The sequence below is a fragment of the Echinops telfairi genome, unplaced genomic scaffold (genome assembly GCF_000313985.2).
Source record: "Echinops telfairi isolate 266 unplaced genomic scaffold, ASM31398v2 ScPeMD7_5;HRSCAF=22, whole genome shotgun sequence".
NCBI classification, from domain to species: domain Eukaryota; kingdom Metazoa; phylum Chordata; class Mammalia; order Afrosoricida; family Tenrecidae; genus Echinops; species Echinops telfairi.
In genome coordinates, this window is record NW_022103901.1 from 24465006 (window position 1) to 24492315 (window position 27310).

The following is a 27310-nucleotide window of genomic DNA, read 5'->3' on the forward strand; positions in this document are numbered from 1 at the left end:
AGGGTTCGTGAGGGAGGAGGGCAGGGAGGGAGGGGAAAAATGAGGAGCTGATACCAGGGGCTCAAGTAGAAAGCAAATGTTTTGAGAATGATGAAGGCAACAAATGTACAAATGTGCTTGACACAATAGATGGATGTATGGATTGTGATGAGTTGTACAAGCCCCCAATAAAATAATTAAAAAAAAAAAAAAGTAATGCCTTACATGTACCGGCTGCTCTGTGCAATTGGGGAGCCAGGGAAACGCAGGCTCCTCTGTAGCCTTATGCAAATTCTAGCGCACCGTTCTGTCTCCCCTGATAGATGGCTCCAGGTGATTGTGTGCCTGCCATCTCCCGCATGACACCTGTGATGTAGAGGTCAGGATTCGCTCCTCTCAGAGGGCGTTTGGGTCTCAGCTGCGAACTTGCAGACACAGGAGGAGGACGGGATGTTCCACAGGGCCCAGAGCTTAGCAGGTCTCTCTATTTGTATTTTACTTACTTATACCTTACACCATATTTAAGTGTGACCTTGGAAGGCAGGTGAGCAACACGCTCAGAGTGACTCGTTGAGTGAGTTTGGGCGAGTGGAAGGGGTTTCCTTGCCTATCCGACGAGGAGACTAGGAGTCCCTAGTTTCAGAGTTGTCGTGAGGACTGAACGCGTCCTTACAATACTCACCTGACTTGGTAAGGACACACTGACCTTCAGCTGTTCTTGTTCATATTCGTATCTTGGGGCTTGGGGGTGTGGGGCGGGGAGAGAACTGACCCTGGCCTTCAAGAGAGGGGACCCCAACAAGATGCTTGTACTCACGGACCACGGAAGGCGGGCCCTGCGTTGGGAAAAGAAGACACATCTGTGGGATCCACTGTGTCTCTCTTCAGGTGTGGTTGAATCGACGGCCTTGGTGGTTTGGTTGAGAAGACAAATCAGCCAGAAAGCGTCTGTGTTCACGGACAGCCAGCAGGTGGCAGAGTTTGTGAAATCCAGGCCTTTGGTCATCGTGGGCTTCTTCCAGGTACCTGGGTCCAGTGGGGGAGGGGGGAGGGGCCTTTCTATAGGTGAGGAGTCCTGTGAGGAGGCTTCAAGAAGTCTGTGGGTCATTGTGTGGCCCCCATCCCAGGACAGCAGAAAAGTGGGTGAAATGAGACCGCAGTTCGGGTAAGACACGGGAAAAAGAATATAAATTATCAAGGGGGCATGGGGGAGGGAGGGTGGGGGAGGGAGGCAGAAAATGAGGAGCTGATGATGCCAGGGGCTCAAGTAGAAAGAAAATGTTTTGGAAAAGATGATGACAACGTATGTACAGGTGTGGTTGACAAAATGGATATATGTATGGATTGTGATAAGAGCTGTAAGAGCCCCCAATAAAATAAAATTAAATTGAAAAAAGAATTATTTCACAGCAGAATTTTTTTAAAAAGTTTGTGGAAAGTGGAATTAAAAAATCATGGAATTTTTCACAAAAGTTTTGAAGCCCTTTGTATGTGCAGGACGGGGGATGGGGGATGTCCTTCTGCTTGGGTGAGCTCCATGGCCATTCTCCCCATCCAAGGACCTGGTTTTTGAAGGAGTTTGTGTTAGTCTGGGTTGACTGTGGAAACAAATCCAGAGACACTCAGATGTGTATAAGAAAGAGCTTTATATAAAGAGTATTTGTATATTAAGAAAACATTCCAGCCCAGGCCAGATCAAGTCCATAACTCTGATATTAACCCATATGTTCATTACCAGTCTGTAGATTCCTCTTCAGACTCACGCAACACATGCAATGCCGCAGAATGCAGGAAGCTCACAGGCCAGTGGGTGAAAAATCTTGTGGATCCAGGGGTAGTGGAAGCATCTCAGCGCTGGTGTGTCTCCACCTGGCTCCTCCAGCTCCAGGGCTCTGGCTCTGTCAGTGTAGCTCATGTAGCTTGTCAACAGGAATATCTCACAGGGAGACTGGGTCTGGCCTCCAGTGATCTGTCTATCTCCTTATGCCTCCAAACGAGGTCATCAAGCTGTGACCTGATTGACAGGCTAGACTCCACCCCCTCGCATGTTAACGGATTATGTAACTGCCACAGAGCTGAAGGTAAAAATGACAGATGAAAAATGGAAGCTGAGGTGATAAGAGACGCTAGCTTGAAAGTGACCAGGAATGGAGACAGGGGTGAGGGCATTGGCACAGTCCTTTCATTGGTCTTGCCAGTAGCACTGTCCCACTTAGAACATTGTTTTTTGATTTTTGATTTCTATGATGCTGACCGTCAATGAGCCGTGCTTGGGCCACACTAGCTCCTCTCCCTCACCCCTCTCAGATGATCTCCATTCACCGAAACCCATAACACATAATTCACATTTTGCTATTTGAAATTACACTAACCCTCCTGGTAAGTGCAGCTGGGGAAAATGTTTGGGGAAGAATGGATATAAATAACCTTGATACGCTCCTGAGATGTCTCGCGTTAGCTTTTTAATGGTTTTACTTTATGTATTGGTACACACACAAACTATTTTTTGTTTAGCAGAATAGTTGCTCTTGTGTCTTAACTCATGAGGTGTGACTTCAGCACACTCCTTCTCTCAGTGGAAGAGAGAAAGTTCAAGTTATATTTATACATTTATACATGGGGAGAGGAGTGTGTCTCCCTCCCTCATCCTCTGATAGCATTCTTGGTCTTAATTTTATTTCAAGCTAAAGAAGAAAGGTTGATACGACAGCCATATCTTACTATAAAGTTCATATTTGTGACTGTATGTGGTTGAACCAATGGCCTCTTCTGAAAGCCATTGTAGCGAAAATGCTAAAATGTGTCCACCTCAGAATGAGAACAGCATTCACTGTAGTTGTAGGAAAAGGTCAAGTTTATTCGTTCTCGCCGCCACGGATCTCATGGATTTTTCCTTATTTAGGGATTACTCCTCAGGATATGAAACACCCACGAGTTTAGGCGACCAAGTATAACCCGAGAACTTGGAAAGGGGAGGAGGAAACATTGACCACTATGTGTTTGTTAAATAAGCTGGGCTTGTTTTGGTTTGTTGTTTTTTGCTTTTCGGCAACCCGTGACCAAAGATCCACTCCCCAAATAGGATTTAGAGGAAGAAATTGCAGAATTGTTCTTTGAGGTGATCAAAGACTTCCCAGAGCTGACTTTTGGAGCCATTTCCATTCCCAATGCCCATGGCCGTTTCCACGTCATCCTCGACAGTGTCCTGGTGTTCAAAAAGGTAGGAGGCGACTCTCTTACTGCTGAGTGGGTCTCTAGTTCAGCGCAGTGAGAGGCATGGAGGGTTCAGGTTCACATTCCAGTTCTGCCACTTGTGAACTAGATGGCTTTTGACTAGTTTTGTGAAATCACAATCTCCTCTCTAGTCATTTTCCCCTGTGGGTCCTTCCTCCTTTTTAGAAACCAGTATAATGCTGTTCATCCACACTCAATCCTAAGACCTTTTTTTCTTAAGGTCCCTACTCCCCCTATCATCTGCAAAATCCCCAAACATCTTACCCCCCATGATATGTCAATATCCAGCCAACCTCCTCTAATTGTCAGATACTTATGTTCATCACTAGGCGCTCACCGTGTTGGCGCTGAGCGCCATCAAGGCCCTTATGGGTCATCACATCCCTGTGCACAGCAGAAGGAGAGGCTGTCTGGTGCTGGCCATCCTTACATGGGTATTTATGTTTGAGCCCATTGTTGTAGCCACTGTGTCCATCCACGTCACTGAGGGCCTTCCTCTTTTACGCTGGCCTTCCACTTTACCAAACAGGATATCTTTTTCCAGAGGCTCAACTGAGCTGAGCCCAAAGTCTGAATCTTCCCTCCAAGTCCTCTTCCGGGGCTTTTCCCTCTCCCAGTGAACGATGCCACCATCTTATCCATCCAGGTTAGCAAACCAGGACATTCAGACATCATTCTGACACCTCCCCCTTTCCATCTCCAACAACGAATCCACCCACCCAATCATACTGGCAGTATAGGCAAAATATCCCATGAGCCTACCCACTTCTTTCTAACTCTACTACTGTGTTAGTCTGGGTAGACTAGAGGAACAAATCCATGGACACACGTGTATAAGAAAGATATTTATATACAAGAGCAACTGAGCATTGAAAAAACATCCCGGCCCAGTCCAGATCAAGTCCATAAGTCTGATATTAGCCCATATTTCTGATATCAACCTATAAAGCCATCTTCAGACTCGAAACACATAACGCCAAATGCAGAAGATCACAGGCCAGTGGGTAGAAAGTCTTTGGACCCAGTGTCATTGAAAACATCTCAGCGCTGGCAGGGGTCTCTCTGTGGCTTCTCCGGCTTCTGAGGTCTGGTGGCGTCCATTTGGCTCATCTTCTGCAATGTCTCCCAGAGAATAGCAGAGAGAGAGAGAGAGAGAGAGAGAGAGAGAGAGAGAGAGAGAGAGAGAGACAGTGTCTTCCATTTCCAAGAAGAAGTACCAGACTTCCCAGAATTCTCAGGAGAAGGCCATGCCAGCAGAAGTCTCATTGACTATCTCCAGATTGACAGTCTAGACTCCACCCCGACACTCTTAATCCTTAAATTGACACCAGATTAGGTGACTACCACAACTACCATCCTAGATCAAGTGACCACCGTCTCCCACAGCCTCGACTACATCAGCTGCCCACTTGGTTTGTTACGTCTCTCTCATTGTCTAAAAAGAAACTTTCCCAAAGCTCTCTCCCACTGACAGGCCTTTCACTATTTCCTATTTGTAGTAGGATAAATATTCTAATTTTTAATGAGGCCCGCAAGGTCTTTCATGGGGTGGCCTCTATATATCTCTCCAGCCTCAGTGCACACTTTCCTTCTACTCCTCTCCAAGCTCTAAACCGGTACTGCCCAATATGATAGCCGCTGGTGAAAACCAACCAATGGAAACTCCATGGGTCACAATGGCGGCACATCTCATCTGTGTCCAATCATGGACATGGTGCAGGACTGTGCAGCATTTCATTCTGTTGTGTATGGGAGTGTCATGAATTGCCAACTCAATGGCAGCTAACAACAGCCTTGTGTGTCTGTTTTAATGGAAATTAATTAATATCTCAATTACATGGGCTGGCATGTGGCGCATGGCTACCATATTAGATAGCACGGATCCATAGAACATTTCAGTCATCATAGAAAGTTCCACTGTACAGTACTCCTCCTGTCTCTATGGTTATCTGGTTCCAGAAACACTTTATTTCCTCATCACACAAGCCATACCCTTACAATAGCCATGCTATTTGTAGATATGTCTCAGAAAGGCTAATATACTTACCCAAGGCCACACAGGAAGTAGATAGAATTATACCTAGATTACTTGACTTTGAAGAAAAGGCTCTGAACCCTTATATATTTTCACAATTGTCCATGAAACTCTTTGAAAATTTTACACTGGAATAAAATAATCTGATTTGTGATTTAAACAGAACAATATCTAGTCCAGAGTAGATTCAAATACGCAGAGAAACTTAGCATATACTAAATAGAGTATTTAAAAAGAAAGACTAAAGTATTAGAGATCAGTGGGGAAATATGGATTGTTTAATGTATAGTGATGAGACATTTGTATTTGAATTGTGGGCCTGTATCGTACAGGCCAGTCCTCTGTATCAATTTCCTCGTCTGTCGAATGGGAAGAGGGTGAGTTAAGTATACGGCATGCTGAAAACAGTAGCTATCAAAATATGAGTTCTCGCTAAGTGTATTTATCATTATCACTTGCTATGAGCAGCAAAGAGGTTAGATTTTATCCATTGGGTAATGAGAGGTCGACCATGTGCTGTAACCAAGTGGATGACATGATCAGATTTGCATCCAAGCACCTCACTTTGGCAGAAGTGTGGGGAGATGGATTGGAGGGAAGCAAGGAGAGAAATTGTAATACCAGCAGGAGGCTACTGTGGGAGTCAGGTGAAGGGTTTGGCCTAGGCTGTGATTCATAGAGAGGAAGAGGAGGAGATGGAAGAAAGAGAAAACAAGAGCTAGCTTCTTGTTTCTCCTATTCCTCAGACTTGGATCTCGCACTGCAAAGAAGCCTAAGCTGAGTCATTTGAGAAGCAGTCCTCAAGCTGAAGGAAACAGGCAAAAGATTCATGATGAGGAACACGTGCAAAGGAAAACAGAGAGGGAGCTCAGGGAGATTCAGAGACTCGTGAGATCCTGATGTGGATCTTTTACCCAGGAAGGGAGGCTTGACGGAAGAGTCTTAGACTGTGGTGGAACTTTAAGAATGTGCAGCAAAGTTGCCCACCAGAGAAGTCCCTCATCCCACAGAAAAGGGCTAGCTTTAATATCTCTGGTGCATTCAGCAGCTAGCTGGAGCAGCTGGTGAGACGCAGAGCCTTAGCACGACGGGTTACAGCATGCAGCAGCTGGCCCTGCCAGTTAATTATACTCCCTGCGTCTGGAGAAAGAGGATTTCCGGAGCTGCCACATACTTGTGTTTGACCCTCTTGCCCAGCTGCCGGTATTTGTCAAGTACTACAATTAGGGACTGCACATGCCACCGTTTCTCAATGCTTTTATCCAAAGGGGAAAAGTGTCCTGTTTATATTTATTAAATGCCCAGATCATGACAATTAGTCACTTTGATGTTTTTCTTTTTTCGGTCCCAGGGAAAGGTTGTGAACCGCCAAGAGCTTATTAACGACAATACCAATGAGCAAACCCTCAAGCACGTCGTCATACAGCAACTCACAGATTTTGTTATTGAGTACAACTTTGAGGTCAGTGAGAAAACAGCCCCCAGGAAGTGGGCAGTGAGGCCAGGGGTGGGGGTTGGGGGGTGGTGTGTGTGTGTGTGTGTGTGCAGAATAACTGTTTCCTTTATCATTTCAGAATAAGGATTTGATTTACGAATTGAACATCCTGAATCACATGCTGCTCTTTGCCTCTAAAAGCTCGGAGTCATTTGAGCTCATAATTCAACATTACAGGTTGGCATCAAAGGACTTCCAAAACAAGGTATGTGACAAGTGTCACGGTGCTTTGGGGCTCTTGGGTGGGGATCCCAAACCTGCAGATTCTGCTGCCTGTGGATTCTGTAAAACCCAATTATACATGAAGCCAGAAATCAGTCCACGCCTATGTCTCTTTTTTAATAAGTCTACTATCGTGTGATGGAAGTGAAAGGACTTGAAGCATTTACTGATGAAAATCAAAGACCACAGCCTTCCATATGGATTACACCCCAACACAAAACAAAAATGCCCACTAATGAACCAACAGGCGACATCATGGTAAATGAAGAAAATATTGAAAGTGGCGAGGATTTCTTTTTACATGGAGCCAACGTCAACATCTATGGAAGTAGCCCTCACACAACCAAATAATGCATTGAATTACGCAAAGGGGTCACTCTGAAGATTAAGGCGCACTTGACCCAAGCCATGGTTTTGCCTCATATACATGTAAAAGCTGGCCAATAAATAAGGAAGACCGAGGAAGAATTAATTCCTTGGCATTACGGTCTGGTGAAGGATATTGATTATGCTGTGGACTGCCGGAAGAACACATACTTTTATGTTGGAAGAAGTACAGCCAGAAGGCTCCTTAGAAGTGAGGTGGCAAGTCTTTGTCTTGCGTACTTTGGACAAATGATCGAGAGGGACCAGTCCTTGGAGAAGGACATCATGCTTGGTGTAAAGTAAATGGTCAGGAAAAATGGAGAAAGGCCCTCCAGGAGATGAATGGACACAGTGGTTGTCACAATGGACCAAAACCTAGCAATGACCGTGAGGATGGCATGGGGCAATGCGTTGTTTCCTTCTGCTTTACATGCTGTCGCACGTGTCTGCGGCATCTAACACCACTGATGGAGAGCTAATGGTTGGCCTCCGTTGGATGAGCCGCTGTCACCACAGGGTAAAACTTGGGGTTGTACTTGGGTTGGGGGTAAGAGGGAGGAGATCACTCCTGGACAAGGTTATGGACCATGAGAAACACAACAGTACAATCCGTCTACTTCTCTGAGCCAGTTGTCTCATGCGGAAAGTGGAGAGCGTGCTCAGAAATGGACGTGCTAGGGAAAGCAATGAATAAAGACAAGGTAAATGACATTCACTCTTATTGCTATTGGAAGCCAACGCGTTTCTGCTAAGCATTCATTACTCTGTGTCTTGGTTATCAAGGCAGACAAGGGGAGGGCTAGCTTTTAATTTTTTATTTATTTTTACAATTGTTTATTTTTTAAAAATAATCATTTTATTAGGGGCTCATACAACTCTTCACAATCTGTACATACGTCATCTGTGTCCAGCACTTTAGTACATATGTTGACTTCATCATTCTGACGACACCCGCTTTCCACTTGAGCCCTTGGTGCAGGACCGGGCAGTGTTTCTCTCGGTTGGGTCTCAGGTCGCAATGGGTCAGAACCGACTCGATGACGCCTCGCAGCATTCCCTTTACCAGGAGGAGGAGGATGGCAGATGCTTTACTTCTTCTTGATGAAAAATTAGGCTGAGATTTAAATCAAACACGTAAGCATTTTGAAACCAAAGGGAAATAGAGTAAAATGACTAGGCTGTAAGCATATTTAATATCCATGCCTCAGCCTGTCGCACTGGTGGTCTCCAGGGAAAGGTTTCAAGACACAAATATAACCAGTTATCCTTGGGTCGGCTTCGACGCCAGGTGGCCCCATCTGTGTCAGAAAAGAACCACACTTCAAAATGTTACGGTGACAGGTATTTTGTACGGAAATGACCAGGGACGCCTCTGTTTTGGTTGGGTGTCACGTTGGTTCTGACTCAGAGTGACCCTATGGATAACGGAGTCAAGACTACTTGGTCCAGCGCGATCCTCGCACTCGTTCCAGCGGAGCCCTTGTGACAGCCCCGGGGTCAGTCCATTTCATTGAGGGGCTTCCTCTCTCTTGGCTGACCTTTCACTTTAACACACGTTAGGCCCCTTGCCAGAGACTAGTCTCGCAGATAACATGTATGGGAGGTGAGTGGCATCATCCTGGCTTCTAAGGAGCATCCTGGCTGTACTTCTACCCAGAGAGATTGCTTTGTTCTTCTGATAGTCCATGGTAATCGCAATGCTCTTCCCTAGCCATGATAACGGAAACAAATTGCTTCTCCTTCACTCTTCCCTATGCAGTGGCCAACTTTCACACGCATTGGAGGGGGTTGAAAATACTGTGGTTTGGGTCAGGTACCCCTGGGGACTCAGACTGACATCCTTGCTCTTCAACACCTTAAAGAGGTCTTGTACAGCAGATTCGCCCAGTGCGATAGCTCCTTTGATCTCTTGATGCCTTCTTCCATGAGTGCGAGATGGGCTCAGAAGTCCAACCCATGGATTCGCTGCAGAGCATGTGCACTGGGACTCCATCACAGAGGTACCTCTTGCACATGTATTTCCTGGCTTGTTAAATGGTAGGCTTTAATATTCTTGAAATAGTTAGGTTGATGACAATCTGTGTGCTCGCTCTCTATTTTTGTATTATCATAGTCCATACTGAATCATCATACTCCATACTGTATTATCATAGTCCATACTGTATTATCATAATCCATACTGAATCATCATACTCCATACTGTATTATCATAGTCCATACTGAATTATCATACTCCATACTGAATTATCATACTCCATACTGTATTATCATACTCCATACTATATTATCATAGTCCATACTGTATTATCATCATCTTCTTCCAGTTTATGGCTTTAACTCCTTAACCTAGCTGGGATTTATTTTGGTCTGTGTCTTAGCTATCTAGCATGGCTATGACAGAAATGCCGCAAGTGGGTGACTTGAACTTACTCAACTCATTGCCATCGAATCGATACTGACTCACAGCAACCCCATCCACAATGTTTATTTGCTCACAGTTTAGGCGGCTGGAAGTTAGAATTAAGGTGACTAGTCCTTGGGAAAATTCTCTCTCTTTGGGGGAGTGTTTTTCTTTGTCCTTGGAGGTCTGTGGCCCCATTTGTGCTTTCTTAATCTACTCTATTCTCTCTGAAGAGATGGGCCTAACATCCACTTTCTATTAATACGATCTCATGACCATCACAAAGAAAACCCATTCCCAACATCATTGCAACCACAAGCATAGGGTTTTGGATGGACAGCAGATAGGTTTGAAGGCACAATTTACGCCAGAGAGCACAGAGCATAAGACGAGGCCCAACATCGCTGTCACCCCCATTCACATGCTTCTCCAATCCGTTGTGATCCCTCTCAGGACCAAAGAGAAACAAAGGTTTCCGATTCTTAGTTCAATAATTACACCATCATGACTGTTTCCGTTGTATTGCAGGCAAACAATATTAGTTCAAAATGGAAAATGATGGTTTTAATGTTATTCATGTTTTTCACTGATACTTAGTGGGGCGCTTTGTATTTTGAGGGGTGCTTGCCAAGAAGCTCTGACACCTGGTGGCTGCATTCGCTTCCCAATACTAGCCCTGCTTCCATTCCTGTGGCTTCTCTGTGAACCCCTCCCTGTGTGAAGACCAGAGGGACCTCTCCATAGCACCATCATGCCAGCCTCAGGCTACCATCTCTGAAAATGTGGCAGAGGACAAAGCTGACCTTCTCCAGCTTCCTTATTGCCACGAGGCAGGGGTCCGACATGCCTCCACTCTCCTCCCACGAACAACACTCTATTACTCATGACTGAGGGGGTTTATTAGGTATATTAATAGTTTACCACAAGCCAGTCTCAGTCAATTGTAAGGGTACCATTATTAGTCCACAGTAGAACCTCTCCCCAGACAATAACCAAGTCTCTGGTCCTCAGCCTCTCCACCATGTGAGTCCTTGGCTTCTGCCTTTGGGGCCCAGGAAGCCAGCCTGTTGTTTAGCCTCACAGTTTCATAAGCTTGGTGCTTCTCCTCTGTTCTGTCTCAAGGTCTCCTTGCCTCTGCCTGGCACCTTTGCTTTGTCCCAAGCTCTCTGTGCTGCAGCCTTGAATGCCTTTGGTCTTGGCCTCCAGTACTTCAGGACAGAGTACCCGAAGGTCCTCCACTCTTGCCTTGTTTCCTTAATGGTCCTGGATTTCTCTCTCTTCCTATTTCTGAGATGGCTCCTATACACAGAGGAATGGCTTTGATGGAGGTGTAGTTTCCGTCTTTCAGCAAACCATACCTTCAAGGAAACATCATAGGGTGGTGACTTGGTTCATACGCTCTAGTAAGGTAGAAATTCAGAATATAGCCCACCTTAATCCTGTCCATTAGCATAGGTAATGACAACTCCCTCCAAAGTGGAAGTATAGCCCATAGAGACCATCACATAAAATAATCACATAAAGGATTATAGCTTGAAGGGCTATATTAATTCACTACATCTCAATGTCCTTCAGTGGCCTCTTAGCACGTTCCAACTAAAATTCAATGACCTTACAGAGGTTGCTGAAGTGCAATGCGTCCTTGACCTCAGCTCCCATGACCCTCTTCTTCCCTCTCTCACCCTTAACCTTATGGTGCTGAAGCCACATGGGTCTGCCCTTTCTATTTCTGGAATATTCTAAATTCATTTCCCTTCCACTTGCTGCCAGCCCTCTGCATTGGAAGTTTCCACTGTCTGGGTCATCCTTCCTCTGACCTGTTACTTGAACCAGGTTCAGCTAAAATATCACATCCTCAGAGATGCCTCCTGTTCACACTGCCTGGCATGGAACCGCCAACTTGTCCCATAGGTGTAGTCACCGGGCTCTGCCCAGATTGGGTGTCAAGCTGATCATCAATGATCAGTCTCTGGATTTGCTTTATTAGCTTGTTCACTTACTGCCTATCTTCCCCACTAGAACATACCCTCCAGAGGGCAGGGATGGTGCCTGCCTTGGGCAACGGTGTATCCCCTGTGCTCAGACAAATGCTGAGCCCACGGAAGGGGCTCCATGGATCTTTGTGGAGTGAATGAAAGAACGAAGCCACCAATTCCTGGCAGGAAATAATTTAGAAGTTGAATTTAAAAAGGTTGAGTTGTATTGAGCACTTTCTATTTGTTGTCCACTGAGACAAGTCCTTCATAGGGATGGTCCTGTTGGATTTTCACTGCCATCCTATGAAGGTGGCTGGTATCATAATCACCATTCTACAGGTAAGGATCCCGAGGCACAGAAAGGAAAATGACAGTTTGGCCAAGGAGCAGGGAGGCTATGGTTGTGTGGATGGCGCCCTGAACAGGGATGTTCTCATAAGACAATACGTGAGAACTAAGACCAGGCTAATTGATGCTATCTGACGTTCAGGACTGTACCTGTCTGGAGGAAGGGGGCCTTAATTAAGTCCCACAGAGGTGCTCCATACAATCTGCCATCGGGATTCCATGAGTGCATTCACCACACTCGTTGCCTGGTGCACACATTCTGCACTGTATTATTAAAAGGGTTGATGGATTGAATCCAGCCAGAAGTACCATGGAAGAAAGGCCTGGCAATCTACTTCCATAGAGCTTTTGATAAAAGAAGCCAAACCCACTGATGTCAAGTCAACTCTGACATCTGGCAATGACATGTGTTACCGAGTAGAACTCAGTAACAGTTTCTTGACTGTCATCTCTACAGAAGGTCCCCAGGCAGTGCATATGGTTTGTATGCAGGAACTAACCTAAAGGTTGATGGTTCTAACCCACCAGTGGTTCCACAGAGTAGCCAATGCACAGAGAGGACCTAGGGTTGGCCCCAGTAGAAGACACTACTATGCCCCTTACTGACCCACAGTGCCACAGGTGGTAGCACTGGAGACACAGTACAGGAATTGTGCCCAGTATGACCCCCAATACCAGGGCATGACATGAAAGGAGCGCAACAGAGCAGCAAGGGGAGAAAAGCAACAAAATCCCTGAGGAATTCTGAAAATAGACTTCAGACTCAGGGGCAGGCTTGGCACTGCATCAGACCCGCAAAACATCCATAAGGGTCAGCAGAAAGGCCTGTAACTATTCATAGGCTATTTTTTTCATGTCTATTTATATAAGATAGGCAGGATCAACAATCCTGAGGACAAAACAGCGGGGCCAACAGTTCCAGAGGGACAGGGGAGAGGAGGACGTGGGGGAAAAGAAAGGGCAAGACAATAAATCCAGGGGCAAGGGAACAACAAGAGATCTAAAATCGATGACCAGGAAGCCATAGAATACCTGTTGGGGTTTGATCAAGTACAATGTAGTCAAGAGGAAGTACAGAAAGCTGAATGAAGTTCGAACATGATAGTGAAACAGGAGTAAAGTGAAAGGAAATAGAGGAAAGAACTAGGAGGCAAAAGATATTTATAGAGGTATAAACATAGGCAAGTATATATGTAAATATATTAATATATAACGACAGGGATATAGGTCAATGTACATATATTTATAGGTTAAGTATTAAGGTTGCTGACTGACATCTACTCAAGTACTCCCTCAATGCAAGAACACTTTGTTCTAATAACCTGGAATTCTGTGATGCTCACCTTCCCAACACGATCACTGAAGTCAAAATGGGTCCATAAGCTAATGTGAAGAAAGCTGATGGTATCCAGCTATTACAAGATACAGCATCTTGGGTCTTAAAGGCTTGGAGTTAAACAAGCGGCAATGTAGCAGGGAAGCAACAAAGCCAACAGGGAAGAAAAACACCAACCCATGTGATCATGAGGTGTTGACCAGATCAAGCATCAGAAGACCCAATACAAACAACCATTTAGATGAGAACGAGGGGGGTTGGAATACAGACCCAATGCCCATCTGTAGCCAATTGACTATCCCCTCACAGAAGGGTCACAAGGAAGGGACGAGCAGCCAGGGTGCAGTATAGCACCAAAAAAACACACAACATTCCTCTAGTTCTTTAATGCTTCCCTCCCCCGACAATCATTACTTCAGTTCTATCTTACAAATCTGGCTAGACTGGACCATGTACACTGGTACAGATAAGAGCTCTTGACACACAGAATCCAGGACAGATAAACCCCTCAGGAACAATAATGAGAGATACCATGAGGGTAGGGGAAAGGTGGGGACATACGGGGGAGAAAAGGGAAACCGATCTCAGTGATCGATGTACAACCCTCCACACCTGGGGGATGAACAACAGACACGTGGGTGAAGGGTGACAGTGGATGGTGTAAAATATGAAAATAAAAATAATTTCTAAATTATCAAGGGTTCATGAAGGTGGGAGGGCGGGGGAGGGAAGGGGAAAAGAGAGGAGTTGATGCCAAGGGTTCAAGTAGAAAGAAAATGTTTTGGAAATGATGATGGCGACATATGTACAAATGTGCTTGATACAATTGATGTATGGATTGTTATAAGAACTGTAAGAGCCCCCAATACAATTATTTATTAAAATTTGTTAAAAGCCTTATAGAGTAGTTCTCCGGTGGGTCACTATGCATTGGACCTGATTCAGTAGCAATGGGCTTAGTTTGGTGTTTGGTTCGGGCACTACCAAAGTTTCCCAATAGTTTCCCTCCACTGGTAAAAGATCCAGAGAGAAATGGATTCTATTTGATTTGACAGATCCTTTTCATCCTTGTGGACACTGATGATCCCAGAAACGGACGTATTTTTGAGTATTTCCGGGTCACTGAAGTGGATATCCCATCTGTCCAAATCCTCAACTTGACTTCTGACGTGAGGTACAAAATGCCTGCAGAAGAGATAACTTATGAAAACCTCAAGAAATTCAGCACCAGCTTCTTGAGTAGCAAAGCGAAGGTACGTTTCTTCTTGGGCAAGATTTACCAACAATCTCAGAATCACTCCTTTCCCATAATTCTCCAAGCTTTGTTCACCCAAATGGGAAGGAATGATAAAGATAAACCTAGCGTTTCAATGTGGAGAAATCACCTCATCTTCCTCCCTCCAAGCTATCCAACTCCTGACCTGTCCTGAGCTTCGTTAGTTATTCTTCAAGTCAAGTCACTACCTCCTTCCAAATCTCCCCTTAAGATGCTGGCCATCAGGAGAGCTAACTGCTCAGACTCTAATCCTTATTTCAGACTTTAGTGTGACAAAACTACTTGTGCCCAGGGTAGATGTGTGCTTATGGGCAGCAGAAAGAAGTGGGTGGGATACAGAGTTATCAGGATTCGTCCATAGTCTTTAGGAGACTTCTGGCCATGTGGGTGGGAGGGGGTAAGCTTGGCCAAAATTGAGCAGAGACTGCAGACATATTCCCAGACAACCCATCATTCGCTGTTAGACAGCTCCTGCTATGGTCCTCAACGGAGGTCACTGGAGGTTTTGTGAGTAGAATTCTCACTTTTCATGAGGACAAACCCGGTTGGATTCTTAGCTGATGCACCAGAGGCAGCCATCATCTCTCTGTCATGTGTATTATGTCTTCCTGTCTAAAACACAAAACCAACAAAGGCAGGGGTTTTGCCCGCCTTGAGGGGCAGTGGTGTATCCTCCGTGACAGTTTGCTTGTTGCTATGAAGACCAGCCACGGAAAACTGTATTCATCCCAATGGTCAGATCTACCCCTAACTGCCCCACCGAGTAAGGTGACTCTCTTATTTAAGCTCTGAACTCGGATGCTTTTGTGACCAAAGGAGATACCTTGTAGAGTGTTCTGCAACAGAACAAGGTAAAATTACTGCAGCAACTAAAACGTGACTTTCACAGGCAAACAAACGGATGGTCACCTTAACTCTGAAGGCTTCCTTCCTGCCTCTTCTTCCCCGCAAGCACACTGCTTTCCCTGGTAGCCTTCTCAAATAGGGCTGCTTTTCCCTTCCTAAACCATTCCTCTTCCTTCTACCAGCAAACACCCAGGATATTTGGGTTACACGATTTTGCACTTCAGACCATCGGTTCCCTCCGCTCATTGTTCTCTGACTCACTCTTGGAAGACACAGATTCCCAAACACAGACTTCCTTTCTTGCCCTACTCCACAGTATTCCCGATACGTCAGTTTCTAAAAGCCTAGTCTAACTTGGGAATCCCTGAGTGATGCAAATGACTAATGTGTTCAGCTACCAACCCAAAGGTCGGAGGTTCAATGCCCACCTAGAGGTGTATCAGTAGAAAGACTTGGTTATTTTCAGACAAGCTATTTATTAGTCTTAGGAAACTCTGTGCAGCTTAGTTCTCTTCTGTAACACATGAGGTCTCTGTGAGCCAGAGGGCAACTAGTCTTTCTGTTTTCCCCTTTTCTTCAGCCATCTGCACTTAGGCCATACATGGGAGGCATGAGTACCATCAAGTGTATTGGAATTCCCATTCTTCCAGTATTATCCAGTCAGGTGTCTTTGTATAGTCAGAAAAACACAGTTAAACATCTTTCTGCAGCTCACTGTTTTTAGTCAAGATCCATCTAATGTTAGTAACGATAACCCTCATGTTATGTCCTTATCTGTATCCAGCTTGATTTTTTGGGAATTTTTTGCAGTTCCCTATATACACAGTGCTGCAATGATTTTGAATGATCATCAGCAAAATTTTACTTGCATGCAATATTAGTGATATGGTTCCCTAATTTTTACAAGATTTCTACTAGATTTTTATTTCTACTAGATCCTATACACCACCTTTTTTGGTATGGGCATAAATATATATCTCTCCCAGCTGGTTGGCTAGGCAGTCTTCCAAATTTCTTGGCATAGACCAATGAGTGTTTTCAGAGCTCTATCGATTTGTTGAAACATTTCAATTTGTACTCTGCTGTCAGTACCTGGAGCCATGATCCCCAGCAATGATTTTAGTGCAACTTGGACTTCTTCCTTCAATACTATCAGCTGCCTTCTGAAATGGTGGAGCATCAATCATTTATTTTTTATGCACTTACTGTGTACTCCTTCTCTTTTGCTCATAGAATCCTTAAGTATTGAAAATCAAGGCTTGCATTTTTCCTTAGTTCTTTTTTGGTTTGAAACATTAAATATTTTCTCCCTTTTTTGGTTTTCTAACTATAAGTTTGCACATGTTATTGTCACACTTTGACTTCAGCTGCTTTTTAAAACCTTCTGTTAAGCCCCTAATAAAATGATTAAAAACAAAAACCTTCTGTTGAACTCTTTGATTTAATCATTTCTTTCATTCACTTTAGTTGTTCTACAATCAAGAACAAGCTTCAGAATCTCTTCTATAAAGCATTTTGGGCTTTTAGTTCTACCCCTGTTTTTTTTTCATGTATAATATCCTTTATGGCACCCCACAGCTTGTCTGGTTTTCTTCGGTGTATAAAGCATCAAATCTATTCTTGAGATGGTCTCTCAATTCAGATGAGTGGGAGATGCTCTAGGCTGTATGTCTGGTCTGCTCCACAGTCTTTTTCTGACTGATGATATTGAGTTTCCCCCTGGTCTCTTTCCACAGATATCGTTGATTTGAGGATTTTGTACTCTGTTCTGTGGCTCACGTATATAGTGGCTGTCTTGGATGATAAAAAGGGTGTTTGCAATGAATAAGTCATTACACTTGCAAAATTCTACCATGCTGTCTCCAGCATCTCTATCATCAGGGTCTTTTTTCCCCAACTGCCCATCCTTCTTAGATTCAAACCTTTGCATTCAAATCATCAGTAATGATCATTGTATCTTGATGGCATCCTCAATTTCAAAACATGCTTAGACTACAAAGATGTTTTTTAATCCTTTCTAGAGTCTAGGGAAGAGCGAGGAAGAGAATTATGGGAGAAAAGCCTGGTGAGATGGGCAAAAGTCATAAAATATGAGGGTCATAAGCACATCAACCATTTGGTATCCTAAGAGCCAGGAGTATGTAAATTTGTATGGGGAACATAAGACCTTGCCTGTGGAAATAGGGCTACAAGGAGGCTCAAGAGAAGCTTCAGAGAGAACCTTCAGGAGGCTATTTCAGTGGTCCACATGAGAGATCAAGGCTTCCTGGACTAGCGTGGTGACAAATTGGCTGGAGAGAAGGGTATGGATTCAAGAGGCACACAGGAGACAATAGTTCCAGAGAAAATATGATTGCCCAGGATTTCCACCATCATATTCAAGAAAAAGCAAGAGTTTGATTTATTCTTCATTTACTTATTCACAAACATTTATTGAGGGAGTCTTCCATGGTGCAGACAGACAACTGCTCGGTTGCCTGTGGTCAATTGAAATGTCTTAACATGGCTCTTCTACCTATGTCTCTGTGACTTTCACCATGTGATTGGGTAGGAGACCATGAGACAAGGAGGTGGAGTGGCAAGTGGGCTTCTTGGCCCATAGAGGTCAAGGCCAAGGGACCAGGTGGCTGAGAGGCTGAGGACCCGGCAGAGAGATTTGGCTGTTGGTTGAGGAATGGTGTTGCTGGGAACCAATGATGGCATCCTTAGTGTTTTCTGATCCCCTTCATGTTTTTGGATCCTGGCTTGTTAACTTCCCCAATAAACCCCCTTAAATGTGACGATGGCCTGTGAGTTCTCGGTGGCCACAGTGAACAAGGGTCAAACCTAGCAGAAAAGTAGAGCGTCGTGGGAGAAATGGTTGCTGTCCGAAGAGACTAAAAGAAGGATGAAGAGTGGAGGCTTGTCTGACCTTGACTTGGTGTCAGTTGCTGTAGAAATGGATTCTCTTTAATCCTCACTGAAGCCGGAAGAGGTCAGATGTGGCCTCTACACTGTATTCAGTTACTAACCAAATTGTTAGAGGTTCAAGTCCAACCACAGGCATCTTAGAGAAAAAAATCCACCACAGAAAACCCTTTGGGATTCAGTTCTAAGCTGACACACGTGGGATCACCGTGCTTGGAATCAACACAATGACAGGTATTACAGGTACCAGTATACTTAGTCATGAGGGTAAAAATCCTTCAAGGATATCTAGCTACAAAGATGCATATTATTCACAAAGATTCCAGGCAAATATTTATATCTTAAATTACACAGAACAGTATCAAGTGCTAGGAGAAGTTGTCATAATGGAATCTAGCCTAGCCTGGGGAAGAGTCAGGGAAGGGCTCAGTTGTGCTCCCATAACAGAAACACCATACATGATTGGCTTTTGCAGACAGACGTCTGTTCTCTCACAGTTCAGGAGGCCAGAAGACGGAATTCACAAAGCTCTAGGGAAAGATTTTCTCTTTGGTTTGACTCCGTTGAGGAGAAAGGTTCTTGTCTTCTTTCAGACTGCACGCCCAGCATTCCTTGCAGATCCCCTGTGTCTGGGCATCAGATTCCCCTGGATTTAGGAGTTTCTCAACACGCGTGTCCAAAGGATGTGCTCTATTCCTGGCTCTTCTTTACTGGTGCCAGGAGGTCTCTCTCTTGTCTGCTGGCTTCTCTCTTCTTTTACCTGCTGTAAGATAAAGGGCTTTGCAGGCCACACCCCAAGGAAACCCTCCTTACAGCAGATCAGGGCTGTTGTTGGAGTATGGGGGATCCCCATCACTCAAAAGGGTCCGCAGGATTGACTTGGCGAATGTGGAATATACGGCAGACAGCGGAGCACAGGGACTCCTTGTCCCAGTGTCAGGACTCAACGAGTGAATGTATTTTCCAATGGGTGCACATGGAGCGTACAGATCTTTTGTCAGGCATGGGTGTCATATAGCTAACATATTACATAGTCAATGGGTAGTATCATAAGCGGGTAACATGATAAACAAACAATGAGGTGAGTCATTGTGCTGACCTAGTGCTAGTTGACCTCTAATGTCCTGAGCCCTCCTCAAGGGCTTGTTACATTTTACAGCTATAGAACCTGATTGCTATTACCTACAGATAACCTCCAGGCACAGGACATAGCCAGACACACGAATGATTCATCTTACATGGTAGTTCTTTCATGACAGTTCCGTTATGGGGGGTAATTGGAGGGGCTGTGTTTAGTTATGAGAAATGTATATTACAATCTATTTATATCTCCTAACCAAAGGGTCTTCCCCCACCAGAGTTGGCTTTCCAGACCCATAATTATGAGGATAGGGGATTAAGCTGCATTACATTCTCATCCAGGCCCTCAGTTTACCACAGACTGTGATGGGATTAAGGATGCTGCATCTCAGTCTTCATCTGTTTACAACTGACTGGCTTATCACATCCAATCACATCATGGGCGATCATGCTATAACTGCCAAAGTACATCATGGCATAACTGCCAACCCCCTGAGAATCATAGCCCAGGCAAGTTGACACATATTCTTGAGGGACATAATTTAATTCATGACAGTCTCCTTTGGGGTCATTCGGTAGGATAAATGGAGTGGGCTTATAGGAAAACAGTGCAGGAGTGAGGAGTGGGAAGACATTCCTGACAGAGAGAACGACCTAAGCAAAGATTAAGTGTGGAATGGAGCTCCCCCTTGTGCAACTGGAGCTGTTCATGCATGCACCCCTCTCTCATCTAAAAACCCTAAGAATCATGGATTTGAAATCTGAGAATCCATCTTTGTTTGGAGCTCTGCCTTCTCAGCCCTCGGATCCCAATTTTCCCGAGAAAATCAAGCTTATGATTCTAGTTCAGCATTTTAAACCCGCTTCCAAGACCCTTATGTAAGAACAAGAGAAAAACTTCCATGGTTTCTATCAGAGTTGGGAACCTCAACTGCCAACTTCTTTCTGTAGACTGTTAGGTCTCTTGAATTTGCTTCCTAGAAACACCAATCCAGCGAAGAGATCCCAGAATATTGGGACCAGGGCCCAGTGAAACAGCTTGTGGGAAAGAACTTCAACCGAGTTGTCTTTGACAAGAAGAAGGATGTGTTTGTGATGTTCTGTAAGTACCTCCCAGAGGTAGATGGGGAGCAATGCTCCCATGATGTTACTTTTCCAGTGTTGCCTTTGAATTCTTGGCCACTAAAATCTCCAGTCCTAGCTAAGAAACGTGGTCTTCAGACATCCAAAGAGTTTGGCTGCTTATAACAACAGCAACGCTAATGATTAACATCTGTTGAATGCAGCAATTTATCAGACTGCATGATAAGCTGCTTTTTATATATGTATATATATATATAAATCTCATTTAATATATATATAAAATCTCATTTAATCCTTACAATATCCATTGGTAAGTACTCACTACTTGTTGCCATTGAGTTAATTCCAACTCATTATGACCCCATAGGACAGGATTGACCTCTCCCTGTGGGTTTCCAAGACTGTAAATCTTTGTGGCGTAGAAAGCCTTGTCTTCCTCCTCAGGGACTGGTGGCTTTAAACTGCTGATTTCAAACTGCTGACCTTGAGGTTAGCAGCCCAACAAGTAAGTAAACACTAAGTTAGCAGGGTTCCTGGTGTATGATTAAGCACAGACTCAGGAACGTAACAAAACTGCTATGAATCAGAGTAGACCTGATTGGCTTAAGACACACCGTACACAGGTATGGTCTCCTTAATGTAACAAAACCCTATTCTCAGATGGGATTTCATCATATGTTCATGGGTTAGGATTTTACATTACATATATTTTTTGAGGACGCAGTTCAACATTAACAGAAGGTCTAATGGCTTTCACCGGGATCTAGATCCGCGGTTCTCAACCTTCCTCATGTCGTGACCCTTTAATTCAGTTCCTCATGTGGTGGTGACCCCCCAACCATAAAATTATTTTTGTTGCTATTTATAACTAATTTTGCTACTGTTATGAGTCGGGTGATCCCTGTGAAAGGGTATTTCAACCCAATTGAGGAGCTCTGATAGGTTAATTAAGGAGCCCGGGCAGCGCTGTCAGGTAAGTGTTAGACTACCACCTGCAAGGTCAGTGGTCCAAAACTTCCAGGCAATTGAAAGGACAAAGACCCTTGGAGACTATTGACAGCTGCTATGAGCCAGAATCCATTCAATGGCAGTGGGTTTGGTTTTTAGTATTTTGAGAGGTTCCTTATTTTACGTCAGGTCTCATGGCAAGTCTGGGACAAGTTCAAAGGGAACCTTTGTGGGTGAGGGTGTGACCAGGGCTAGACTGCATCAAAGAAGCCTTTAAAATCATACCGAAAGGGACTCTCAGGTGTGAGTCGAGGGGACGAAGCTCTGTGTGGCTGAGTAACCCCACTCTGCTGCCTCGCAGTGAGAGGTGGTACTTATCTGATCCTCCCACTTAGGATAATGCCCATTTGGTTCTTATAAAAAGCCAAGGCTGTATCGTCCCCCCCCCCCCAAAGCAGGACTGTCAGATTGGCCCTCTGGGACTGCAGCCATTATATCCCTCCCTGTTCCAACCCAGGGACCACGTGACTTCCGTAGGGCTGACCAGTGGCTGGTACAGATGGAATGGAAAGCGAGGCACTTGGTTGGCAAATGGGAGCTGGTCACCCAACTGTAATGTCCAGGGACTTTTGAGGTTATTCTGCTCACAGAAATTTTGAATTTCAGCCTTGTGAGGAAGGAGGAGCAGGCAAAGCTGAGTTTCCATTTCCTATTGGCTCCTGGCACTAATTATTCTTCACAGGGCCCAGTGAGTGCCTGGGCTAGACCCAACACTCAAGAAATCACCCATGGAAAGCTCAGAGGAAGTTGTGCTTGTCACAGCCTCCAGTTTACTTCTTGGGAATATTTTCCACATACCAGAAAGGTCGTGTTGTGTAATAGTCACAAGCCCAAACAGTCAGTCCACAACCCCCACCTCTTCTGCTTAATCACTAATGGCATGGCCTTGCACAAGTAGTTTAACCTCTGATGAAGAGCCTTTGTGCTAACAGCATCTCAAATCTCACACACACACACACACACACACACACACACACACACAATGTGGCAGAACCTAAGGAATCACTTAAGCCAAATATATTTTCTTCTTCAACAGGAGTGGAAAGCTACGTTAAAATAGAGAGTTAAACAATAAGGACTATCATCTTTGAAAACAGCCCAACATGCTGGTTATTAGTTAGTGTCTGGATGGAAAGAAACTGGGATCATTTTTTCCTGGCTTATTAAATTATGACCAGAACTATGTTGAAATGGGGGGAGAAAAGGACTATTTAATATATCATTAAAGAAAGATCAAGCGCAGCTTCATAAACAGCAGAGGTGTGGGCAAGGGCACTGTGGTCAGAGATGTACCTCAGATATATGGCAGGTATGGCACATGCCCTGGGTGTCACTTGGAAGGGGGCATCACAGACTGAACAGCTTCTGGGAACCATCATCGTTTCTACTGCCAGCTGTGAGAGATCATGCAACCATCAAAATGCAAGCCTCCTTGGGTCAGAGCAGACTGTAGAGAAAGACGTGGAGCACAGCATAGACCAATTGTCATCAGTGAAAGCAAGAGCAGTGGCATTGTTATTTTCATGGGGTGCCATCATGTGGTAAGTCAACCATGAATGGGATTGATTTGTATTTTCAAGCTGATGTTATGGTAAGTCTCGCTAAAAGATGAGTGTCAGATGATCACATGGGTTTTCTGTAGACAGGTCTCTGGCAATGATGGAGATTATTAGATGGTACTGACTTCTACTTGGAGCTCTGTTGTGAATCTGAGCAATGGCTCTTCTATTCCAGATGCACCCTGGTCTGAAAAGTGCAAGGCACTCTATCCACTGTTGGAAGAGTTGGGCAGAAAGTATCAAAATCACTCCACACTCACCATCGCCAGGATTGACATCATGGCAAATGACATTCAGCTGATGTACCTGGACCGGTACCCATTCTTCAGGTTCTTTCCTCTCGACTCTGAACAGGTAAGGGGCTCCTGGGATACACAAAACTGAACATGGCATTTTATCATCTGGGACTGTGTTAGTCTGGGTAGACTAGAGAAACTAATCCAGGGAGACTCATACTTGAATGGGAAACAGCTTTATGTACAAGAGCAATTGAATATTGAGAAAACATCCCAGCGCAGTCCAGATCAAGTCCATAAGTCCTATATTAGCCCAAATGTCCGATACCAATCTATAAAGTCCTCTTCAGACTCACGAACCACTTACAGTGATGCCAAATTCAGGAAGATCACAGGCCAGTGGGTGGGAAGTCTTGTGGATCCAGTGGTGTTGTAAGCATCTCAGGGCTGGCAGGGGTCTCCATGTGGCTCCTCCAGTTCCCAGGGAATGGGGTCTTATCAGCATAATGCCACATGTCTGGTCAGTAGAGCATCTCTCAGGGAGTGGGCAGAGAGAAAAAAAGTGTGTGTCTCCCACTTCCAAGGAGGAAACACAGGAGTTCCTAGAATCCTCAGGAGAAGGCCATGTCCAGACAGAGGCCTCATTGGCTATGACCCTCCCAATTGACAGGCTAGACTCCACCCCTTCACTTTTAATCCTCTCAAGTCTCAAATTGACACCAGATTATGTAACTACCACAGGTACTTGGATTCTCCTCCTTTCCAGTTCTGAATTCTACCCAAAGAGCTCCAACTCCTCTTATCCACTCACGTTCACATCCAAAGACTATTTACCAGTTATATCCACAAAAGGTCTAGAGCTCCCTATAGCTGAGTCCTGCTTAGGTCAGTTTCCCATCCATGCCCCAATCATAATGGCTAATGATTCTGATAAACCATGCATCAGACCTGGGTTACTTGGTTCCCTCTGCTATGGAGGCTGAACCCTGACTAAAGGCAGACCTTGGGGACACTATGAACCCGTTCCAGAGCATTGCCATAAAGCAAGTCACACATTCCTTTTGGTTGCCTAGTGCACATAAAAATTACATTTATAATACACTGTAATCTATTATGTCTGAAAGGGCATTATGGTAAGGTTTGGAATATTGTTGTAATTACCAATGTGGGACACAGAGACACGAAGTGAGCACGTGCTGTTGGATAAATAGTGCTGATAGACTTGTTTGATGCCCCAAACCTTTAATTTGTAAAACACAGAATCTGTAAAATGTAATCAAGGGGCACAATAAAACAAGGTATGCTCGTAAGTGGAATAAGGTAGGGGCCATGTCCACCTAAATATTGGGGTGAGATGCTGCTAGGATGAGGTATGTGCACTAGAGACAGACAGTGGCATTTCCACTTTGGGGTGATAGTCAATGACCATCCCTGGTGTTGATGGGACCCACTTTTCATGATACTTAGACACATTGGGTAGAGGGGCGTGGGAAGGGCGGCAGGCAGCAGTGTCAAAGACGTACAAGTAGGAGGAGGTCCCTGCTCCCAAGAAGAGGATGGCTGAGTGTAGGTGAGAAGTCACCGTAAGAGGTGACCAGACCACTACTGATGAAAGCAGGGCTGTGCCCTGCAGTCTGGCTCCAGAGTTCGCGCTTGGAACCTTCTAACTCTTGGAAGGAGGAATTGTTAAGATGGTTATTTTAGAACCATGGTAATGTAGGTGCACAAAGGTAGCCTGTTCAGGTTGTTAGGAATTTGATTCCAAATATTCCACTAGAGCAATTCTGGGACATCTTGGAGGAAAAAGCCACGGGCCTACTCGTCTATTTTCTTCCTAGGCTGTAGTCTACAAGGGAGAACATACCCTGGTGGCCTTTTCGGATTTCCTGGAAAGACAAATCAAGGCCCGGGCTGAGGAAGAGGACAAGGTAAGGGGAAGCAGCGGCTCTCTGGAGAATTCTGCCCCACAGAAAACTGCCAAGGGCTTTTCCTCATCAGCATCTTTCAAGGGTACTTACTCCGAGCAAACAGAAGTGGCCACTTGGAAAGGCTGAGGAAAGGCAGACTCTCCCAAGGCTCCTCCAGGCTGCTTCCTGTGATCTAGCGGTTGCTGAGATGGCAACCTGAGGCTTTGATGGGGGCCTGCCTCCTGGCATGATGGATGGAAGAATTCCTCTTCCCCTAACCTTTGCTCTGTAATGCCATCTTCTGAAAGGTTCGATTAGCATTAATAAGTGCCCATGTTATGAATAGTATTCATGTGTAAACAACAATGGGGATGAAGCTTACATAACTGGGAGGCATGGATAGAGTCAAAGCTCAGGCAGTAATGCTAAGATTTCCTCTCCGCCAACCCCCATCTTTGTTTCCCGCTGCATTGACTTGATCCTCAAGTTGTCTCTTCCTCTCTGAAGAGCCAGCAAGAACATCACAGTTCCAGTCTCATATCCTACCACTTGATAGAAGTCACTCTCATTCCTCGCCCTAGCAAAGTCTCTCATTGTTTGGGCTTGGGTCATCTGCCCAGCCCCAGAGCTGGAAGTGGAACAGCCACACCTGTGCACTTAGCGTTGGGAGGGGTGGTTCCCTCACAGGTGTTCTTATCAGCAAGGAAAACCATACTCTAACGATCCCTCATCCAAGTCCAATGGACTTTTATATTTCTGAAGATCTCCTGGCCCCAGGAATGATTCCTTTGGGGCACTTCCTCCCAGAAACAGAAGTCTTGGCAAGTATAATCATTTATATCTTTTCCCCCTCTATTTCATTGTGCCCCTCTTTCCTCCATTCTTCCTTTTCTATGTTATGTTTCAAAAATAGGTCTTTTCCATTGAGAAAAGTGAGCTGACAGAAGAGACAGTATTGGCTGAGGAAGAGGAGAACCCTTCTGAAGAGAAGATGCTGCCCGCGCATAAGTTGGTGGAATTGGAAGAGCTAGTTAGGCAGAAGGGACCCATGGAGCAAAAGGAGGTGGGACTTCCTACGCCACTGGTTCCTCCCACACAAGAAAAGACAGTAGGTGTCAAAGAGGAGCTTTAGCTTTCCTTAAGCCAGGTGCCCATCTTCCAGGTCCCTGATCTCCTTAAATAAAATGATGTATTATTGAAGTGGTGTGGGTGGGAACTGGATAATAAAGCCCCTGAAAGTCTTTCACTCTGCTTTACTCGTCAGCTCTTTTTCCTGGTTGGTGCTGCCTAAGCAGCCTGGTTTGGCCTGGAATTCAGAGACAGCTGCAAGGGAAGCTGTAATAGCAACCTTTCAAAAGAGCTTACCACTGACTAGGCATTCACCTATTTCACTACATCTTAGGCATTTAGGTTCATTATCCTTTTTGCAAATGAGGAAAATGAAGCATTGAGAAGCTAGGTAACTGCAGGATCCCTGTTAGAAATCCATGGAGATTCCATCCTAGAATATTGTATGCCAAAGAAGGTGTACTTAAACGCTATGCAACCCAACTTCATACCAGGTTGGAGGGTCCCAGAGTTTAGAGAAACCCTTTGAATCAAGGGAATGATTGACTGATTTGAGCTGCATTTGGGGCGGTAAGAGACCCAAGCCCACATTTGTGCCTCAGTCTTCTGCATCTCAGTAAATGCATCTCACAAGAGCAACCGCACCAAGATCACCCACAGTTCCTGTCTTTCTGTTTCCTACCACATCCATGCCTTATGACCCCACCACTCCCCTCGACCTGAGTCCTCCCCCTTTGATTTATTTATTATCATTTTATTGGGGGCTCATACAGCTCTTAGCACCATCCATCCATCCATCCATCCATCCATCCATCCATCCATCCATCCATCCATCCATCCATTGTGTCAAGCACATTTCTACCTATGTTGCCATCATCATTTTCAAAACATTTTCTTTCTACTTGAGCCCTTGGCATCAGCTCATTTTCCCCTCCCTCCACCTTCCTC

General features: G+C 44.9%; 1 protein-coding gene across 3 annotated transcripts in view; it reads left to right on the forward strand.

Annotated features, from left to right (window-relative positions):
- Positions 1-26540, forward strand: part of PDILT (protein disulfide isomerase like, testis expressed) — a 50898-nt gene extending 24358 nt beyond the window's left edge. For all 3 annotated transcript variants that reach the window (XM_045285954.1, XM_004706082.2, XM_045285955.1), the window contains exons 4-12: positions 868-1001; positions 3062-3199; positions 6600-6710; positions 6823-6948; positions 14448-14645; positions 20483-20603; positions 23327-23505; positions 25226-25315; positions 26208-26540. In XM_045285954.1, coding sequence (XP_045141889.1) covers positions 868-1001; positions 3062-3199; positions 6600-6710; positions 6823-6948; positions 14448-14645; positions 20483-20603; positions 23327-23505; positions 25226-25315; positions 26208-26426 — 1316 coding nt within the window. In that variant the 3' untranslated portion in view covers positions 26427-26540. The remainder of the gene's footprint in view (positions 1-867; positions 1002-3061; positions 3200-6599; positions 6711-6822; positions 6949-14447; positions 14646-20482; positions 20604-23326; positions 23506-25225; positions 25316-26207) is intronic.
- Positions 26541-27310: the final 770 nt, after the last annotated feature.